This window comes from Oncorhynchus keta, chromosome 6 (genome assembly GCF_023373465.1).
Source record: "Oncorhynchus keta strain PuntledgeMale-10-30-2019 chromosome 6, Oket_V2, whole genome shotgun sequence".
NCBI classification, from domain to species: Eukaryota; Metazoa; Chordata; class Actinopteri; order Salmoniformes; family Salmonidae; genus Oncorhynchus; species Oncorhynchus keta.
Window position 1 is genome coordinate 10,244,923 of NC_068426.1, and position 21,843 is coordinate 10,266,765.

At 42.9% G+C, this 21,843-nt stretch overlaps 1 protein-coding gene across 1 annotated transcript; it reads right to left on the bottom strand.

Moving 5' to 3' along the window:
* Positions 1-218: 218 nt before the first annotated feature.
* On the bottom strand, positions 219-10,062 carry LOC118384910 (claudin-4-like). The gene is made up of 2 exons (XM_035771615.2): positions 9,482-10,062; positions 219-1,523 (listed from the first exon to the last, which is right to left on the bottom strand). The coding sequence occupies exons 1-2, from the start codon at positions 9,963-9,965 to the stop codon at positions 877-879; spliced, it is 1,131 nt and encodes a 376-aa protein (XP_035627508.2). The 5' UTR covers positions 9,966-10,062; the 3' UTR covers positions 219-876.
* Between the last annotated feature and the right edge of the window lie 11,781 nt (positions 10,063-21,843).

Below are 21,843 nucleotides of genomic sequence, written 5' to 3' on the forward strand. Positions count from 1 at the left end.
CTGTTGTAATTCCGTTTTTTTTCTGTAAAATACTGTCACCCCACGAGGACAGTCAATTTAAAAATGTCGAACAGCCTAACGGCGAAAAATGCACTTGCCAATAGAAATTCCTCTTAATCAATCAATCTAGGTCTATGCGTCTACTTTGCGCAACTCGAATGAACAGAGAACAACAACGTAATTTAAACCATGATGCTAAATATTTATATTCAAACACATTTATTTTCGTTTTAAAATCTACTTTTATTTAAAATGTGAATATTTATGAAATGAAGGGGGAAAAATGCACATACTGAAAAGCATACAAAAGAGAGCACTCTTATAATAGGATACAGACAGAATGTAACATTCAATTTGAGCAGAAAAAATAAATGTTGTCACAGGAGGACATCAATGTAAAAACATTACAACTTCAAAGTCACCTAGCAACATTCAGAATATAGAAATATATCAAGCGGAGCAGACCCAAGATCATATCATGTCATAAGATATAATATATACTTAGAACATAGAGCTGGCAATATGTAGAATAGACAAAACTTAGTGTCATCTGCAAAAGAGCATCGGACAACTCAATAAGAGCATCAACATTTCATCTGTAACACTGAACACCCCATCCTGCTCCTATATCCCCAGTCCCATCTTCCAAAAGCACCTGAACGCCTCCCCTTACTAGCTCTGACTTTGCTGATAGCTACTTTATTGAGGAAAAGTGTACATACTATGCCTGTGATATGTGGTTGTACCACCAAGCGGTCTTAAGATGAATGCATTAACTGTAAGTCACTCTGGATAAGAGCGTCTGCTAAATGACTAAAATGTCAAATGTAAAAAATGTAGAATGTCCCCATATCCACCAGAGACTCTACTCCTCACTCACACATAGTTCATGGATGGGGATGTGGTCCGGACGGGGGCGAACTTAGCCGCCACATATGGCCTGCCCATGTTGCCCTCCTTGGGGGGGCAGTTGCAGCAGAGCAGACCCCCTCCCAACAGCAGCAGCCCTGCGGAGCCCCAGCCGATGTACAGAGACGCCCCCAGCTCCCTCCTCTGCGCCTCTATCACCAAGGGGTTATAGAAGTCTCTGATCAGGGTATTGGCCGACCATGACACAGGGATGAAGATGAGGAGGCCACAAATGATGAAGATGATCCCGGCGATGATGCAGGCTTTGGCTTTGGCAGCCTCGTCCTCCATGCAGTTGGTGCATTTCCCCCCGACGATGGCCATCATGACACCGCAGACGCCCACAATCACTGCCACGATGACCATAGCTCTGGCGGCCTGGAGGTCCTGGGGTAAGGCCAGCATGGAGTCATAGACCTTACACTGCATCTGGCCCGTGCTCTGAACCACGCAGTTCATCCATAACCCTTCCCAGATGACCTGAGCGGTGACGATGTTGGCTCCGACAAAGGCAGTGACCCTCCACATGGGCATGGCACAAGTGAGGATGGTCCCCAGCCAGCCAATCATGGCCAGCATTACTCCCATAATCTGGAGGCCCTGGGAAGCCATGGCTGAAGTATACAAAGTTCGAAGTTCAAGGTATGCTAGTGCCGCTGGTTACTACGGCTGGTACGCTGAATCTACTGCTGCTGTTGTACAGATGATCGACTTACACCCCTGCACACATTTAGCCTCTACACGGTTATTTGTCAATGATTGGATCAAGTCAAACTGCTTCTGTCTAGACAATGCTGCACAGTCTCGAACACGGAAAGGTTGCAATGGAGGCTCTCCTCTCCTTCTTCTTCGTCTGCCTCTTATTCCTTCAGACCGACCACTGGTGGTCTTCTTCCTTCTCTCTGATAGCCTGAGTTCTGGGATGACGAGGCGTAAACAGGATCTTATTATATAGATCACACTTTGGAGGGAGGTGGGGAGGGTGGGGTTTGGGTTTGGGTTTCTATGCTCCCGAACAATAGAGGAACGGTGACACTGGATATCCCTGGGCCTTGTTTCCTGCTCTTTGTGTGTTTTGTTCTGGTGATATGAGCTTTACTGAAGGATCTCAAGCAACGCTCCCAAACACAGGACAATGTCTCTCTCTCCAACCCCCACCTGAACACACACACACACACATTATTAACTTCAGTATGTTATTTCCAAGTCTGTCTTTACAGTGAGTGACATCCAACTGTGGATCCTACCTAAAGACTGAAATTCAGTGGTGTAAAGTGCTTAAGTAAAAGTACTACTTAAGTCGTTTTTTGGGGTGTCTGTACTTTACTATTTATATTTTTTAACAACTTTACTCCACTACATTCCTAAAGAAAATATGTACATTTTACACCCATACATTTCTCCTGACACCAAAAAGTACTTGATATATTTTGAATGCTCAGGCAGGACGGAATTATGGTCCAATTCAAGCACTTATCAATAATAAGGCATCATCCCTACTGCCTCTGATCTGGCGGAATCACTAAACACAAATACTGAAATTGTAAATAGTGCCCCTGGCTGTCCGTAAAAATAAAATAAACAACTAATAATAATCGTCAGTAAATAATAATAACACTTGTGCAGTCTGGTCTTCTTAAGATAAGGAATTTGATGTATCGCATTTACTTTTACTCAAATATGACAATTGAATACTTTATCCACCACTGTACCACCGGTACTTTCAGACTTTTACCCAAGTAGTATTTTACTGGGTAACTTTTGCTTTTACTTGAGTCATTTTCTATTTAGGTATCTTTACTTTTACTCCACTGCTGAAATGTAAATGTATTGAGTACCTCATGAGACCAGAATGTTATACCTCCTCAGGGCAGTAGGAGGCAATGAATACATAGTTTTACAATTCCACCTGAAAACGATATTTTGGGATTTGTTTCAATAGTTCATTGTTGACGTAGTCCCAAAATGTTTTGTTTGTCAGCACTCAAGTTTACAAGTTATATAACTTATAACCTAATATCTAGCGGGAGACTCTTACCTCCGTCACAAGCTTTAAGCACCAGCTGTCAGAGCAGCTCACAGATCACTGCACCTGTACATAGCTCATCTGTAAATAGCCCATCTATCTACCTCATCCCCATACTGTATTTATTTATTTATCTTACTCCTTTGCACCCCAGTATCTCAACTTGCAGTTTCATCTTCTGCACATCCTACCATTCCAGTGTTTAATTGCTATATTGTAATTAATTTGCCATCATAGCTTATTTATTGCCTTACCTCTCTTATTCTACCTCATTTACACATGCTGTATATAATTGTTCTACTGTATTATTGATTGTATGTTTGTTTATTCCATGTGTAACTCTGTGTTGTTGTTTGTGTCGACATGCTTTGCTTTATCTTGGCCAGGTTGCAGTTGCAAATGAGAACTTGTTCTTAACTAGCCTACCTGGTTAAATAAAGGTGAAAAAAAACTAATAGCCAGTAATTTAGGGCCTGATTCAGACTTAGGAAATGTATGGCTTTCCTACACACACCTTTCCTACCTACTTCTCAGTAGTTGGTATTCAGAATGACCTTATGCGTAACCACGCTCACTGAATAAATGATATGAAATTGCTGAAAACCCTCGGTGGCAAACCAATTTTCTTGTGGAGTTTCATTCAATAGGGTTTTCAGTACATTTATCAAAAGCCATCCACTTCAATTTGGTGTACCTTTTAACTTGAATTATCTCGACAGACTCACTAGAACATTAGTCACCAACCTTTTGTGAGTCAAGATCACTTCTGAGTCAAAATGCATGCCGAGATCTACCACTCTGATTTTTTTATTAACCCGACTTAAAAAATGTAAGCCGATGTAACATTGACCAATTAAAAACAGTACTGTAGCAATGAGGTTTGTGCAGTAAGCTATAGGCCCAAAACATTTTCACCCCATACTGTCTTTGCTTGAATTTACCTGCCAATGCATTGTTGTTCGGGACTGTTTTTTAAATTATATTACAAAATTTGAGGTAGGCTATATGATCACACCGGTAATAGATCCACTATGCGGCCGGTAGCCACCATCATTGTAAATAATAATTTGTTCTTAACTGACTTGCTTAGTTTTAAAAAAAATACTTGTGATGAACAGCTGAGTGAGCACACATTTAACTCATTTGCTTTTTATTTTACTGTGCTGATGGTGTCTGCATCTGATGGTCAGTCTCAGTGGAGGGAGAGAGCAGCAGACTGAAGGTCCGTCTCTCAACATCCCTCCGCTCTCCCTTTCCTCCACTGACACTGACCAAAAAGGGACACCGTCTTCCAGCTGATGGCGAAACTCGAGTCGCACCGCATCATTTCTGCCTCATGCACAAATTCACCTTGTTACTCCTATGAACAGAGAAAGTGAAATATTCCTTGATATTAAATAAAAACAAATATGCTAATAATGACAATGAAAATGACAACGCCTATAGATACACTTTCCTAATTCATTGCTGCTTGTTGTAGCGCTGAGTGGAAATAGGAAGAACACACGCATTTTATGACTTATAAAAGTTTTGAATACAAAGTGTTGACAGTGCTGAGTAAGAACTTAAACATGAAGTCACTCATAAAAACAGCAGCTCTTTGCTGTATTCGTTGACAGTCTATCTCTACCCATGGTTTTAAACATTTTGAAATCTTATAGTACGAACTTTACTCTAGCTTTCTTTCATGCCTGCTACATTCCTGCAGACTCGGTCATCTGAGCAATCTGATTGGCCAGTGGTAGACTTAGAGTACACTTGATTTCCTCCCCGGGCCCACCGGGAAGGCAGAGTTTGTTCCAGCAGACACGTGAAATGGCAACAGTTTGCCTATCCGGCGCGCAGGGCAGCTGCATTGGCTGCATCTACCACCAACAGCCCGAGTCTAACAATAATAAAATAGGAACACAAGACTTTATCCTTTTGGGTTTTTTACAGAAATGTTTGGCGATTGACAAGTCGATCGTGATCGACGGGTTGGTGACCACTGCACTAGAATATTTCATCTTTATTTATTTAATTAATTATATATATATACATATTTATATATATAATATAATGGAGAGACCGTTCAGATAATTAGAGATCAATGAAAGAAAGCCATGCAAATACACTTCTCATTTTCAGCACCAATTGGTAGATTTAAAAATACTCTGATCTTGTATATTCTTTAGGTTAGGAAAGTAATTTTGAATTCTAATTTTTAAAACATGGGTTTGTAGAGCTTTTATGTACAACATATATTGATGGATCAATTGAAGTTGCCAAAGGAAACTAACACTAAAGTGACAGTTATAAATGTAAGGAAACTAACACCAAAGTGACAGTTATAAATGTAAGGAAACTAACACTAAAGTGACAGTTATACATGTCAGGAAACTAACACTAAAGTGAGTCAACAATGTAAGGAAACTAATACTTAAGTGGCAGTTATAAATGACTGTGTAATGGCAGGTAGCCTACTGGTTAGAGCGTTGGACTAGAAACCGAAAGGTTGCGAGATTGAATCCCTGAACTGACAAGAAAAAAAAGACATTCTACCCATGAATAAGGCAGTTAACCCACTGTTCTTAGGCTGACATTGTAAATAAGAATTGGTTCTTAACTGACTTGCCTAGTTAAATAAAATAAAAACTGATGGTGGCTACCAATATATATTTTTATATACAGTGAAAAGTTAGGGCATATAAATAACTAAAACACTGTAGAAATCATAAACCAACTCGGCAGGTTTGGCGCTACCCTCCCAGCTTGGGTCTTCAAATTTCATCCCTTCAAGTTATAAGGCCAGCATTTCATAAACTTCACTGTGGAAAAGGTGATATGTTGATATGCTTCAGTTTGCTGCCATATGACAGGTATCACATTGGTCTCCAGTGATCACAAGGTCAAATATATCTAAAACAATTGATTTCTCATTTACCTAACTCTTATCAATAGCTCTTATCAAAAGCTCTTATCAATAGCTCTTATCAATAGCTCTTATCAGTAGTTCTTATCTTATCAAAATCTCTTATCAATAGCACTTATCAATAGCACTTATCAATAGCTCTTATAAATAGCACTTATCAATAGCTCTAATCAATAGCACTTATCAATAGCACTTATCAATAGCACTTATCAATAGCTCTTATGAATAGCACTTATCAATAGCTCTTATCAATAGCTCTAATCAATAGCACTTATCAATAGCTCTTATCAATAGCACTTATCAATAGCTCTTATCAATAGCTCTTATCAATAGGTCTTATCAATAGCTCTTATCAAAAGCTCTTATCAATAGCTCTTATCAATAGCTCTTATCAGTAGTTCTTATCAAAATCTCTTATCAATAGCACTTATCAATAGCACTTATCAATAGCTCTTATAAATAGCACTTATCAATAGCACTTATCAATAGCACTTATCAATAGCACTTATCAATAGCTCTTATCAATAGCTCTTATCAATAGCTCTTATCAATAGCTCTTATCAAAAGCTCTTATCAATAGCTCTTATCAATAGCTCTTATCAGTAGTTCTTATCTTATCAAAATCTCTTATCAATAGCACTTATCAATAGCACTTATCAATAGCTCTTATAAATAGCACTTATCAATAGCACTTATCAATAGCACTTATCAATAGCACTTATCAATAGCTCTTATGAATAGCACTTATCAATAGCACTTATCAATAGCACTTATCAATAGCATTTATCAATAGCTCTAATCAATAGCACTTATCAATAGCACTTATCAATAGCACTTATCAATTGCTCTTATCAATAGCTCTAATCAATAGCTCTTATCAACAATAGCTCTTATCAATAGCACTTATCAATAGCACTTATCAATAGCTCTTATCAATTTGTAAATTACAGTGCATGTAGAATGGTGTTACCTCTATCAGAAATAAATAAAGTAGATGTCGTTCCACTTGGAACCGACAGGTTGCTCGACCTTATTCATCGTTTCGTCGCACGTAAAGGTGGTGGAATTAAGTCACGGTCAGAATATCTGTATACACACCGCCGCCAGACCTTCATTTATTTGATCTCCACGCCAAACTAATAGCGGGTGAATGGCGTGCTATTTTCTTGCTTAAGTTGTTTTTGAACCCAACTTTGAACCTAAATCTAATGACGTAGTGAAATGACTTGTTGTTGATTTCACATTGAAATCACGGTAGTTGACAACTCAACCAAATGTAAATCAAAACTAGATGTGTTGAACTGATGTCTAGTGGGACGTTTAATTTACAAGTGCTCAACTCAAATCAAATTGTATTTATCACTGGCGCCGAATACAACATGAAAGTAATACCGTGAAATGCTTACTTAACAAACCCTTAACCAACAATGCAGTTCAAGAAATAGAGTTAAGAAAATATTTACTAAATATACTAAAGGAAAATAAATGTAATTATTAAAAGAACAACAATAAAATAACAATAGTGAGGCTATATACAGTGGGTACCGGTACCGAGTCAATGTGCAGGGGTACAGGTTAGTAGTGAGGCTATATACAGTGGGTACCGGTACTGAGTCAATGTGCAGGGGTACAGGTTAGTAGTGAGGCTATATACAGTGGGTACCAGTACCGAGTCAATGCAGGGGTACAGGTTAGTAGTGAGGCTATATACAGTGGGTACCGGTACCGAGTCAATGTGCAGGGGTACAGGTTAGTAGTGAGGCTATATACAGTGGGTACCAGTACCGAGTCAATGTGCAGGGGTACAGGTTAGTAGTGAGGCTATATACAGTGGGTACCGGTACCGAGTCAATGTGCAGGGGTACAGGTTAGTAGTGAGGCTATATACAGTGGGTACCGGTACCGAGTCAATGTGCAGGGGTACAGGTTAGTAGTGAGGCTATATACAGTGGGTACCGGTACCGAGTCAATGTGCAGGGGTACAGGTTAGTAGTGAGGCTATATACAGTGGGTACCGGTACCGAGTCAATGTGCAGGGGTACAGGTTAGTAGTGAGGCTATATACAGTGGGTACCGGTACCGAGTCAATGTGCAGGGGTACAGGTTAGTAGTGAGGCTATATACAGTGGGTACCAGTACCGAGTCAATGTGCAGGGGTACAGGTTAGTAGTGAGGCTATATACAGTGGGTACCGGTACCGAGTCAATGTGCAGGGGTACAGGTTAGTAGTGAGGCTATATACAGTGGGTACCGGTACCGAGTCAATGTGCAGGGGTACAGGTTAGTAGTGAGGCTATATACAGTGGGTACCGGTACCGAGTCAATGTGCAGGGGTACAGGTTAGTAGTGAGGCTATATACAGTGGGTACCGGTACCGAGTCAATGTGCAGGGGTACAGGTTAGTAGTGGTAATTGGGGTAATATGTACATGTAAAACGATTGTGACTATGCATAGATAAGATAATTAACAGTGAGTAGCAGCAGGGTCAATGCAAACAGTCTGGGTGGTCATTTGATTAGCTGTTCAGCAGTCTTATGGCTTGGGGGTAGAAGCTGTTAAGTAGCCTTTTGGTCCTAGACTTGGCACTCTGGTACCGCTTGCTGTGCGGTAGCAGAGAGAACAGTCTGAAAAGGGTAGGAATTCCCCCCGTAGATAATACAACTGCAGGGAAAAATACCTGACAAATATTTTGTTTTATGGACATAGTTTAATATTTAATTGCTATTTAGTTGAATTAAAGTTATTGCATCTGATAGAAATAAAGTGCTGAAATACTTCTCATCTTGAATATGGTGTTGATGAAATGCCATCAAAACATACATTCAAATACATAGGGAAGATATTTATTTACAGTTTCAGAACTATCTACTGTAACTCATACACTTTAAGAAAAGCTACACATGACAATATTAACAATAACATGTACACGCACGCACGCACGCACGCACGCACGCACGCACGCACGCACGCACGCACGCACGCACACACACACACACACACACACACACACACACACACACACACACACACACACACACACACACACACACACAGCCAAACCAGCCCAGGACAATGTTGCAGACTGCATGGGGTTGTTTTTAAGGAATTCAGTTCCTTCTTCAGGTCTAAGTCGAGAATATACAGGTTCAGACAATATTTATGCAAAGACTTATGGGATAGAATCCTCTTGTTCTGAAGTATATTTTATACCTAGCTTCAGCTGTGGTTCACTTTCAACTGTAACTTCCGTGGACTCTTTAGTCACTGTGGTCCTCCTCTTTGCTCATCACCTTCAAATATCCTCATTATCAAACCTTCCTAATACAGCAGCACCATAGTGCCAGAATAGAGTCAATTTATACACAGCTGGATCTCAGCTACAGACAGACAGTCCCCATGGCAGACAGACCTCGCTCTCTTCTCTTCCACTCTTGCTCTTCCATTCTTCTCTCTCTCCCTCTCTTCCTTTCTCAGACGTAGTCTTTTCCAGAGGCTGGCCCCAAGGTTTCAGAGCGAGGGGACTTGTTGTACCTGGCGGTGTAGGATCCCTCGTCCTTCTCGGGGCAGTTGAAGCAGAGCAGGCCTCCTCCAATCAACAGCAGGGCAGCTGCCCCCCAACCCATATAGAGCGCGCCCCCCAGCTCCCTCTTCTTAGCGCTTACCAGGTGCGGGTTGTAGAAGTCCTGGATGATGCTGTGGGCCGTCCAGCAGACAGGGATCAGACACAGAACCCCGGCAATGATGAACACCACCCCAGACGCCACGCCCACTTTAGCCTTGGACGCCTCGTCCTCCACGCAGTTGGTGCACTTTCCCCCGGCTACAGCCAATAGGATGGCGATGATGCCGGAGAGGATGGCGATGACAGTCATGGCTCTGGCAGCCTGAATGTCCTGGGGTAAGGCCAACATGGAGTCATAGATCTTACACTGCATCTGGCCCGTGCTCTGAACCACGCATCTCATCCAGATACCCTCCCAGATGACCTGAGAGGTGATGATGTTGCTGTCAATGAAGGCCGAGACCCTCCACATGGGCATGGCGCATTCGATGATAGTCCCGATCCAGCCTATGACCCCCAGGGCTGTGCCCAGCATCTGTAACCCAGCTGACACCATATTGGATCTGGTTGGCGTTGGTTTCTCTGTTTGTCTGCGTGTCTGAGTGAAACTAGATGGCTTTTTATCTTCGTCTGTGTCTCCTCTCTCTTTATGTGGCGTAGAGGTTCTTTGTCTTCTTTCTGTGTAATCTGAATACAGTGTGTGGTCGTCTCCATGTGCTGCTCTAGGTCTGAGTCCTAATGGGGGAGGACTACCAAGAGTACAGGTACTTATAACCTCCACCTCAGTGTGGAGGGAGGGGGGGAGGGAGGAGAGAAGGGGCCATGCTTGAGATCACCTAACAGCCAACCTGCTCTATTGTCTCGCTCTCTCTCCAACTTTCCTCCTTCCCCTCTCCGAGTTCAATCTCTTTCCTCCTCTCTCTCTCTGACAACAATAGTATGTACAATTGAATCTATAATTCAATTTCTAGAGCATCATAAGACAATATAGTCAAATATAGTCCCCTGACAAAAAAAACACATGTCAAATTTGCAGTTTCACATGTGAAATATCTGTTTTCACATGTTGAGTTTAAATTTCACACGTGAAACCATATATTCACATCTATTAAATTTAGAGTTCACATGTTAACATCACATTTTGTAATGACTCTCGTGGATTGAAGAAGGAGACCAAGGTGTATCGTGGTTTTTAATAAACTGAACACAAAATAACAAAGTAGAAAAAACGAAAGCGCACAGTTCTGTCAGACAACAAAACAGCTAAACAGAAAATAACTCCCCACAAGACCCAAACGGAAAATCACAACTTATATATGATCCCCAATCAGACACAACGATAGACAGCTGCCTCTGATTGGGAACTACACTCGGCAAAAACAACAAAGATGTAGAAAACATAGATTCTCCCACTCGTGTCACACCCTGACCTAACCAAACATAGAGAATAAATAAGGATCTCTAAGGTCAGGGTGTGAGACATTTTCACAAGTGAGGAGAGTAACATGTTTTCACCTTACGTGAATATCTCACCGCATCTTCACCTGCGGGATCGACAGAGGGGGGAGGGCAAGGGTGCTGAGGAGTATTTATGTCTGTAATAAAGCACTTTTTGGGGAAAAACTCATTCTGATTGGCTGGGCCTGGCTATGCCCTCCCTTGGCTGTGTCCCTGCCCAGTCGTGTGAAATCCGAAGATTAGGACTTGGCTGATATCCTTATATAAACTGTAACTGGGCAAGATATTTGAAATTGTCGCATTTTGCTTTTATACTTTTGTTCAGTATATTTCATAAGATCCCTGGGTGACCCTACTGTAAAAAAAGATCCCTGGGTGACCCTACTGTAAAAAAAAGATCCCTGGGTGACCCTACTGTAAAAAAAGATCCCTGGGTGACCCTACTGTAAAAAAAGATCCCTGGGTGACCCTACTGTAAAAAAAGATCCCTGGGTGACCCTACTGTTAAAAAAGATCCCTGGGTGACCCTACTGTAAAAAAAGATCCCTGGGTGACCCTACTGTAAAAAAGATCCCTGGGTGACCCTACTGTTAAAAAAGATCCCTGGGTGACCCTACTGTAAAAAAAGATCCCTGGGTGACCCTACTGTTAAAAAAGATCCCTGGGTGACCCTACTGTAAAAAAAGATCCCTGGGTGACCCTACTGTAAAAAAAGATCCCTGGGTGACCCTACTGTAAAAAAAGATCCCTGGGTGACCCTACTGTAAAAAAAGATCCCTGGGTGACCCTACTGTAAAAAAGATCCCTGGGTGACCCTACTGTAAAAAAAGATCCCTGGGTGACCCTACTGTTAAAAAGATCCCTGGGTGACCCTACTGTAAAAAAGATCCCTGGGTGACCCTACTGTTAAAACAGATCCCTGGGTGACCCTACTGTAAAAAAAGATCCCTGGGTGGCCCTACTGTTAAAAAAGATCCCTGGGTGACCCTACTGTTAAAAAAGATCCCTGGGTGACCCTACTGTAAAAAAAGATCCCTGGGTGACCCTACTGTTAAAAAAGGTGCTTACTAATTTAACTTACTAATTTCTACTGAAATTGACTTCACTAACCAAACCAGAACAAAAGTAATTCCTCACTACTCAGACACAGACACTAACGAGGAACTAGGTGGAAATGAGGAGCCTGAGGAGATCAACCCAACGTTAGAATTACCATCAAATATGAGGAAGAGGTCATAGTTATGTCTGCAGCTGTGACCAAATGGTTAGGTTTAAATCAATATCAGTTGGCATAAACAGACCAAGTTATTTTGCCCTAGTTATATATGAATGAAGCAGAAGTGAAGTTGACATTTTTGGGTAAATATGTCAGACTGGTGTCTGCATTCGATAAGAGATGTCAGGTGTAAACTAGACCTAGGGTTTGCAGGACAGACAGGAAGAGGAAGTGAAGGGTATGAAAACAAGAAGTAACTGGCATGCAGCTGTCCATTGGCCCTTACCGACTGTTTCTGACTGCTGTTTTTACCCAAATGTGTTGGCCAAAGCTTTATAGGGCATTTATATATTTCATAATTGCCTGAAAAAAAATATTTCAACATAAAAGAAAGATGTATTTTAATTGTGTGATGTTAATAATAATTGTATCAGTTAATTTACAGGTGAAATGTCAGTTTTGGAGTGTAGGGATTCCCCTCAAATACATTTTGAAATGGGCTCCCAAATCTCTAAATCCACCTAGCTTACATGGGTGATGATAGAATCTAACATTTGACCCACTAACATCTGGTTATAAACTCAAATAACCTGCGTACTACTTACACCATGATAAGACCGTGGCCCTGTCCAGAAACAACCCCGGGGTGGGAAGAAGAACGAGGTTCCACCAAATGAAGTTAGGACACAGCACAAGAGTTGCATTTTATTGTAAATAATAATGGAAAAGCAGTTTACCTATAAAAACATCCCACTTCAACCCCAGCCCTTAGACAGCATGCTTACATCTCTCTCTCAAGTGGGAGTCTATTCTGTGCATCACTGAGTCACCACATGGCAATACTTTTTGTATGGCCATTTTGAGTAAGTCTTACTGATTCAAAGAACAACATCAGTCCTGAAAAGCACCAGTGTGGATGTAGGCTTTTATTCCAGCCAGGCAGTAACACACCTGATTCAACTGATTTCTAAGTGTAGCTATTATATATCATCATATTCCTTATACTGCATGTATTGCTTACAACCTATTGCTTACAGTGGTAGAATGGCTAAGATAAATTCAGGTTGTGTAAGACATGACTTAGGGAATCAGAGTCCGTTTTCAACTCAGGTTTTTGTTTCATGAAGCAGCAACAGCAGCAGAGTATAGTTCCTCCTATCAGAAGCAGTGAAGCAGCCCATCTGTTAAATTCAGCTGAGAACGTAAGGTTATTACTCCGCAGGAAGTTCTCAGGGTCCGAGTTTTGTGTCAAGTCAAGGACAACCAAGAAGATCAAGATCAGGTGGATGAGACCGGCCAGGATGAATAGAATAATGGAGAGGTAGGTGATGATCTGAACCAGATTGACCTCTCTGTACTGTGGAAAGTCCATCACTCCCGATGTAAACAAAGCACAGGGCACTATAGAGACAATCCATCCTATGACTCCCATAGTGATGCCCATGATCTCCATGCCCTTCAGCATGCTGGCTCCCTGCGAGCGTCTCTTGAGTGTGAAACAAATCATTTTAAGGTTCGATTCATGGACTGAAATGAACTATACAATAGACTAATGACAACCGTTTCATAAAAATGGTTGAAATAATTACACACTATGATTTTGTTCAGAAGGTCCCTGTAACTGACTGTAGGTGTGTGATTAACGTGGTTAACATGAACAGGAAATGCACAGCAGCAACCAGGAAACACTTTGCTGTCAGATACGTTTTTAATTTGAACATCTTTAACAGGATTAAACAATCAACTACTGATTAAATGCATCCCATTTTAAAGAAGCATAAAGAGAAGTATCAGTACAGGTATAGAACATCAGAGAGGAAACAGTGAGAATATGTCCCTTCATTGCAGAGTCTCCTCAGGAACTCCCAGTCTAAATTAACTGAATATTTGAACACAATGTGTCATAAACTCCCCTTTGACGTGTTAACGACAAGGTGGAACAATGACTATGTTGCTTTCACACCTACCAGGTCCTTTCTGACTGTTAAACACTGAACAGAAAGGATAGAGGCCGTTTTATCATAGAATTACATATAGAATCACAATTATATTCTCTCCATTGTTTTCATTAAAAGAAAGTACAGCCTCTCTGTTAAAGCAGTAACAGCAGCAGCTGCACCAGACTACGATCCCAACACAATATGACATAAACTCCTATATGACCTGTTGAAGACAGAGCTGTTAGCGGGAGGCTGATTGAGTCATTGTTGAGTCTGGCTGGTTCCTCTTGTAGATACAACAGCAGAGTATAGTCCCTCCTATCAGCAGCATGGAGGAGGACCACCTACAGACTTCAGCTAAAATAACCAGGTCATGCTGGGTAAACAGGATGAATGGGTAGCGCTTCAGGTGGACATCCGTTCTTAAGTAATGGTCAACCAAAAACACAGTGGTGAGCTGCAGGATACCAGCCAGGATGAGGAATGTTCCAACGATGAACCTGGCCTTGACCCTGTTACTCTTGATGCAGTTACAGCACCTGGTCCCAAAGATGGACCCCATCACTCCTAGAGCTCCCAGGATGGAGGAGATGGAGGTCGTGATCAGATCCTTCCAAATGTTCCTATATTGGGGTTCCGGATAATAACTGAATGGGAGCTTCTCTTGAGAGAGCACAGGACACTAGGGAGACTATCCATCCAAAGATTCCCATCATCCATCCAAACACTCCCACAGTGACGCCCAGTATGACCCCTCCAATCAGGAGCAGGGCAGCCGCCACCCAGCCGAAGTACAATGAGGCCCCCAGCTCAGGCTTTCCTTCGATCCGCATGCGGAAGTCGATGATGATAAATCTTCCTGGCCGACCACTCCAACAGCCATTACGACCAGGTCCACCTCTGCAAGGCAGAAATCACAACTTTTACAAGGACCCTAAAGGACGTCACCCTCAACCGTCGCCCCAGCACCTCACAAAGGAGCAACAGAGCAATGGATGCCCTGCCCAGACTAGCTAGACACCCTCTCAGACCTGCAAGACCCCCTCCCGAAGGACCTGCACCGAGAGAATCCACGCCAAGAGGACCTACACCAAGACCACAGCATTACCAGCCACACTCCAACCAGCTAAGACCACCCCAAGCAAACCCTGGCCACACCATACAGTATATAGGCCCCCCATATCAGACCTATCAAATCAAATGTATTCATATAGCCCTTCGTACATCAGCTGATATCTCAAAGTGCTGTACAGAAACCCAGCCTAAAACCCCAAACAGCAAGCAATGCAGGTGTAGAAGCACGGTGGCTAGGAAAAACTCCCTAGAAAGGCCAACACCTAGGAAGAAACCTAGAGAGGAACCAGGAACCTTTAATGGGTTGGCAGGTAGCCTAGTGGTTAGAGCGGTGGGCCAGCAACCGGAAGGTCAGTGCAATACCCTGCGCTGACAAAGTAAAAAAAAAAAGTTCTTCCCCTGAACAAGGCAATTGACCCCTGGTAGGCTGTCATTGTAAATAAGAGTTTGTTCTTAACTGGTGAAGTAAATGAAGTAGAAAAATGACAGCAGACATAACAGTACATTTCCTCAGTGCAAACAATGTACTGAGCAAATGTCAAATGACCATATGACAGAACACGTATAAACCATGCACACCCTAATTGACAAACCAAAGGCAAAGCCTTCTCAAGCTTAGTTGATTTCAAAAATGTTTTTGACTCAGTTTGGCATGAGGGTCTGCTATTCAAATTGATGGAAAGTGATGATGGGTTAAAAACACAGGACATTATAAAATCCATGTACACAAACAACAAGTATGTGGTTAAAATGAACAAAAACACACACATTTCTTTCCACATGGCTGGAGGTTGAGACAGGGATGTAGCTTAAGCCCCACCCTCTTCAACATATATATCAACGAATTGGTGAGGGCAGTATAACAGTCTGCAGCACCTGGTCTCACCCTACTAGAATCTGAAGTCAAATGTCTACAGTTTGCTGATGATCTGGTGCTTCTGTCCACAGGAGGGCCTACAGCAGCACCTAGATATTCTGCACAGATTCTGTCAAACCTGGGCCCTGACAGTAAATCTCTGAGAGATAAAAAAAAGTGTGTTCCAAAAAAGGTCTAGTTGCAGGACTACAAATATAACATCCATCTAGACACCGTTGCCTTAGAGCACACAAAAACATTATACTTACCTCGGCCTAAATGTCAGCACCACGTGTTACTTCCAGGTCTACTGACCTGGTCAGTAGATACAGGGACATGGAGAGAGTTCAGTAATGACTCAGTTCACAGCAGCATCCAGTAGACACAGGGACATGGAGAGAGTTCAGTAATGACTCAGTTCACAGCAGCATCCAGTAGACACAGGGACATGGAGAGAGTTCAGTAATGACTCAGTTCACAGCAGCATCCAGTAGACACAGGGACATGGAGTTCAGTAACGACTCAGTTCACATCAGCATCCAGTAGACACAGGGCCATGGAGAGAGTTCAGTAATGACTCAGTTCAAAGCAGCATCAAGTAGAAGAGTTCATATTCTTGAAGGAATGGCTCTCAAATTTTATGCACACATTTGTTTACATCCCTGTTAGTGAGCATGTCTCATTTGCCAAGACAATTCAAAACACCTAACAGGTGTGGCATATCAAGGAGCTAATTAAACATGATCCTTACAAAGGCCACTCTAAAATGTGCAGTTGTCACACAACACAATGTAACAGACGTCTCAAGTTGAGGGAGGGTGCAATTAGCATGCTAACTGCAAGAATGTTCACCAGAGCTGTTCACCAGAGAACTGAATGGTCATTTCTCCACCCCTGCCCAGTCATGTGAAATCCATAGATTAGGACATCATGAATGTATTTAAATTGACTGATATCCTTATATGAATTGTAATTCAGAAAAATATTTGAAATGGTTGCGTTTCTATCTGTTCAGTATATTTCATAAGATCCCTGGGTGACCCTACTGTAATAAAGGATGTTCTAGAAAAATAAAACACTTCATGTCGTTCATCCCTGACTGTTTAATTTCTACTGAAATTGGCTTTACTAACAAAAGCAGAGCAAAACTGTCCTTGTAAATTCCTCAGACACCAAATAGGAACTAGGTAAAAATGGGGAGCCTGGGGAGATCAACCCAACGTCAGAATGACCATCAAATATGAGGAAGAGGTCATAGGTATGTCTGAACATGTGGACAGAAACAGTTAAGGTTTAAATATAAATAAGTTGGTATAAACAGAGATCAAGTTACTTTGGCCTTTCACAGGAAACCAGCATTCTAAGTGAATGAAGCAGAAGTTGACATGTGGTAAATCATTCAGGCTGGTGTCTGCATTCGATAAGAGATGTAAAGGTGTAAACTACGCCTTGGGAAGCATGACAGACACAAAGAGGAAACGAAGGGTGTGAAAACAACAAGTTTTTTTGCACGCAGTTCTCAAGCAGTGTAACAGCTGTTGGAAGGAGAGGACCAAGGTGCAGCGTGGTACGTGTTCATGATATTTATTAACTGAACACTGAAATAACAAAAATAACAAAGAGAATGAACGAAATCCGAAACAATTCTGTCAGGTGCAGAAAGACAAAAACAGAAAACTACCCACAAAACCCATGTGGGAAAAGCTACCTAAGCATGTGTTCTCAATCAGAGACAACGATAGACAGCTGCCTCTGATTGAGAACCACACCCAAAGAAATACAAAACATAGAAAATGAACATAGAATGCCCACCCTAGTCATACCCTGGCCTAACCAAAATAGAGAATAAAAGCCTCTATGGCTAGGACGGCGACTCTGGCAGCGCCGGACAGGACGGCGACTCTGGCAGCGCCGGACAGGACGGCGACTCTGGCAGCGCCGGACAGGACTCACCAGGCTGTGGAGACCTACTGGAGGCCTGGTCCATGGAGGAGGCACAGGATAAACCGGGCTGTGGGGGAGCACTGGAGATCTGGTGCATAGCCTTGGCAACACTCTTCCAGGCTGAATGCCCACTCTAGCCCGGCACAGGGAGCTGGAACAGGCCGCACTGGGTCCTCCTGGTGAACTGGGGAAACCTTGCCTAGAGCCGGCACAGGACTCACCGGGCTGTGGAGGCGCACTGGAGGTCTGGAGCGCCAAGCTGGCACAAGACGTGCAGGGCTGGGGAGGCACACAGGAGGCCTGGTGCGTGGGGCTGGCACAGTCTTCACCAGATGGCTAGCATGCACCTCTGGACGAGTATGGAGAGCTGACTCAGGTGACATCAAAACCGAGGACACGCTCCGTCGGGTAGATGTCGTGCCTCATGCACCAACACAGCAACTCTGTCATTACTCTCTCCTCCAATCTCCCCATCAACTCCTTCACTGTCTCTGCTTCGCTCACCTCCAATTTCACCCCGACTGGCTCTGGTTCCATCCTCGGCTCCTTACGGTAAGCACGGGGAGTTGGCTCAGGTCTGAATCCTGACTCTGCCACACTCCCCGTGTGCCCCACCCGGGGGGCTGCCTTTCGTGTCTGCTTCGTTGCCGTGACTCCTGGTAGCGAAGTTGTTCCTCCCTCGCTACTTCAGCCTGTTTCCATGGCAGGGTCTTGTCCCCTGCCATCACCTCCTCCCATGTCCACGATGCCCTCCATTCTGTCTTCTCCCGGGCCCAGGATCCCTGCTCCTCCTGGCCACGCTGCTTGGTCCTTTGGTGGTGGGTAGTTCTGTAACAGCTGTTTGAAGAAGAGGACCAAGGTGCAGCGTGGTACGTGTTCATGATTTTTTATAAAACTGAACACAAGAACAAAAAAATAACAACCCGGCACAAACGAAACACTTCTGTCTCGTGCAGAAACACACAAAACAGAAAATAACTACCCACAAAACACAGGTGGGAAAAGGCTACCTAAGTATGGTTCTCAATCAGAGACAACAATAGACAGCTGCCTCTGATTGAGAACCACACCCGGCCAAACACACAGAAATAGAAAACATAGAACACAAAACGTAGAATGCCCACCCCAACTTATGTCCTGAGCGAACCAACGTAGAGACATAAAAAGGATCTCTAAGCTCAGGGCGTGACAAGCAGCCCTTACCGACTGATTCCGACTGTTGTTTTAATCAAATTTCTTACCCAAATCTTTATAGGGTGTTAACATTTCATAATTGCTTCAAATAAAATAAAATAAAAATGCACATGAGAGACGTATTTCAAATTATGGGCCGATGACTATTATAGCAGTTCATTTACAGGGGAAATGTCTGTTTTGGAGTGTAGGGTATAGCCTCGAAGGCATTTTAAAATGGGCTCCCCAATTGCTAAATCCACCCCAGCATACATGGATACAAACACAGAGAAATAGAAAACATAGAACACAAAACATTGAATGCCCACCCCAACTCATGCCCAGCATACATGGGTGATGATAGAATCTAACATTTGATCCACTAACATCTGGTTGTCAACCTTGGCCCTGTCCAGAAACAACCCCAGGGTGGGAAGAAGAACGAGGTTCCACCAAATGAAGTTAGGACACAGCACAAGAGTTGCAATTTAATAAGAGTTGCATTTTATTGTAAATAATAATGGAAAAGCAGTTTACCTATAAAAACATCCCACTTCAACCCCAGCCCTTAGACAGCATGCTTACATCTCTCTCTCAAGTGGGAGTCTATTCTGTGCATCACTGAGTCACCACATGGCAATACTTTTTGTATGGCCATTTTGAGTAAGTCTTACTGATTCAAAGAACAACATCAGTCCTGAAAAGCACCAGTGTGGATGTAGGCTTTTATTCCAGCCAGGCAGTAACACACCTGATTCAACTGATTTCTAAGTGTAGCTATTATATATCATCATATTCCTTATGACTATACTGCATGTATTGCTTACAACCTATTGTTTACAGTGGTAGAATGGCTAAGATAAATTCAGGTTGTGTAAGACATGACTTAGGGAATCAGAGTCCGTTTTCAACTCAGGTTTTTGTTTCATGAAGCAGCAACAGCAGCAGAGTATAGTTCCTCCTATCAGAAGCAGTGAAGCAGCCCATCTGTTAAATTCAGCTGAGAACGTAAGGTTATTACTCCGCAGGAAGTTCTCAGGGTCCGAGTTTTGTGTCAAGTCAAGAGCAACCAAGAAGATCAAGATCAGGTGGATGAGACCGGCCAGGATGAAGAATATTCCTCCAAAGATAATCACTTCAGCTATAGACTTATTCATATTCCTCTGGGTACAGTTGGTGCACTTTGTTCCTGAGATGGAGAATATCATCCCTAGCAACCCTAGAATAATGGAGAAGTAGGTGATGATCTGAACCAGACTGACCTCTCTGTACTGTGGAAAGTCCATCACTCCCGATGTAAACAAAGCACAGGGCACTATAGAGACAATCCATCCTATGACTCCCATGGTGATGCCCATGATCTCCATGCCCTTCAACATGCTGGCTCCCTGCGAGTGTCTCTCTCTCTTACACCTGCACTTCCTGGAAGAACGAGGATGTAACTCAGCAAAGAGAATCCAGAACAGTGGAGATGTTATACTTCCAGAGAAGATCCTGGATTCTACAGGCCTTCAGCTTTAGTCTTTGCAGGTGAAGTTCTAGAACAGCAGATTGTTCAACATTATTTTCTCACAGACGATTGTTGCAGAGTTCTTCTGTGAGTCTAGAGAGGCCGGCCAATCAGAAGCCCTCTAAGGGGTGCTTGGCATAATCTGCTGCCATGGAAACACAACCTGTACAGATGTGGTGAAGTCTGTGGTTGTGAGTTTCTAGTCGAGCCTGTTTCTAACCCAGCTGTTTTATTGTTGCCCTGGCAGAACTATGCAATATGGCAATATGGCACAAGATCCCCTGAAATCTTTTGAAGACTATGATGTTTAATTCAATTCTGTGCATTTATATCGAAAAAAAAACACTGGTCTATGGTAACACAATATCAAATAAGATACTAGTGATGGAATTTAAAGGAGTTGTTAATTTGGGAATGTCTTAAAGCAGTAGCAGCAGCACCTGCACCATACTATGGTCCCACCACAATGTGACATAACTCCTCTATGACCTGTTGAAGACAGAGCTGTTAGCGGGAGGTTGACTGAGTCGTCGTTGAGTCTGGCTGGTTCCTCTTGTAGATGCAGAAGCAGAGTATAGTCCCCCCTATCAGGAGCATGGAGGCAGACCACCTACTGAATTCAGCCAAGTAACCCAAAACACCCAAAATGATCCAGCAGGTATGGGATATTCTGTATCATGTAATGGTACACAAAGAAGAGAGTGATGAGCTGGAGGATACCAGCCAGGATAAAGAATGTTCCACTGATAAACTTGACTTTGATCCTGGTCCTTTTACTCTTGATGCAGTTACAGCACCTGGTCCCAAAGATGGACCTCATCACTCCTAGAGTTCCCAGGATGTAGGAGATGGAGGTGATCGTGATCAGAGCCCATATGACCCCACTGGTGTGTCCATAAGAAACTATTAAATAGACAACACAGGGCACTTGGGAGACCATCCATCCAAAGGCTCCCAGAAACATGGCTTAATCTCACTAGGTGGGCAGGAGCTGCACAGTACGACCCCCATAACCAGGAGCAGGGCCGCTGCCTCCCAGCAGATGTAGAGCGAGACCCCTAACTCCCCCAAATGGTGCTGGCCATCCAGGAGACAGGAACGAGCACCATGATTACAGCCAGGATGAAGATCATTCTGGAGTTGATCATTACTTTGGCCTTGGACTTTTTGTTCTTGATACTGTTGGTGCACTTGGCACTGAATATGGAGACTCCCAGTACCCAGAAGATGATGGCCATGGCTCTGACGGCGGCTGATCCTGGG

What these genes read in the sequence shown, in the direction of transcription:
- LOC118384910 (XM_035771615.2), bottom strand. Translation starts at nt 9,965, where the DNA reads ATGGTGTCAGCTGGGTTACAGATGCTGGGCACAGCCCTGGGGGTCATA. An exon ending in TAAGAAGAGGGAGCTGGGGG is followed by an intron (nt 1,524 to 9,481) that starts GCGCGCTCTATA and finishes TGTATACTTCAG; the next exon opens with CCATGGCTTCCCAGGGCCTC.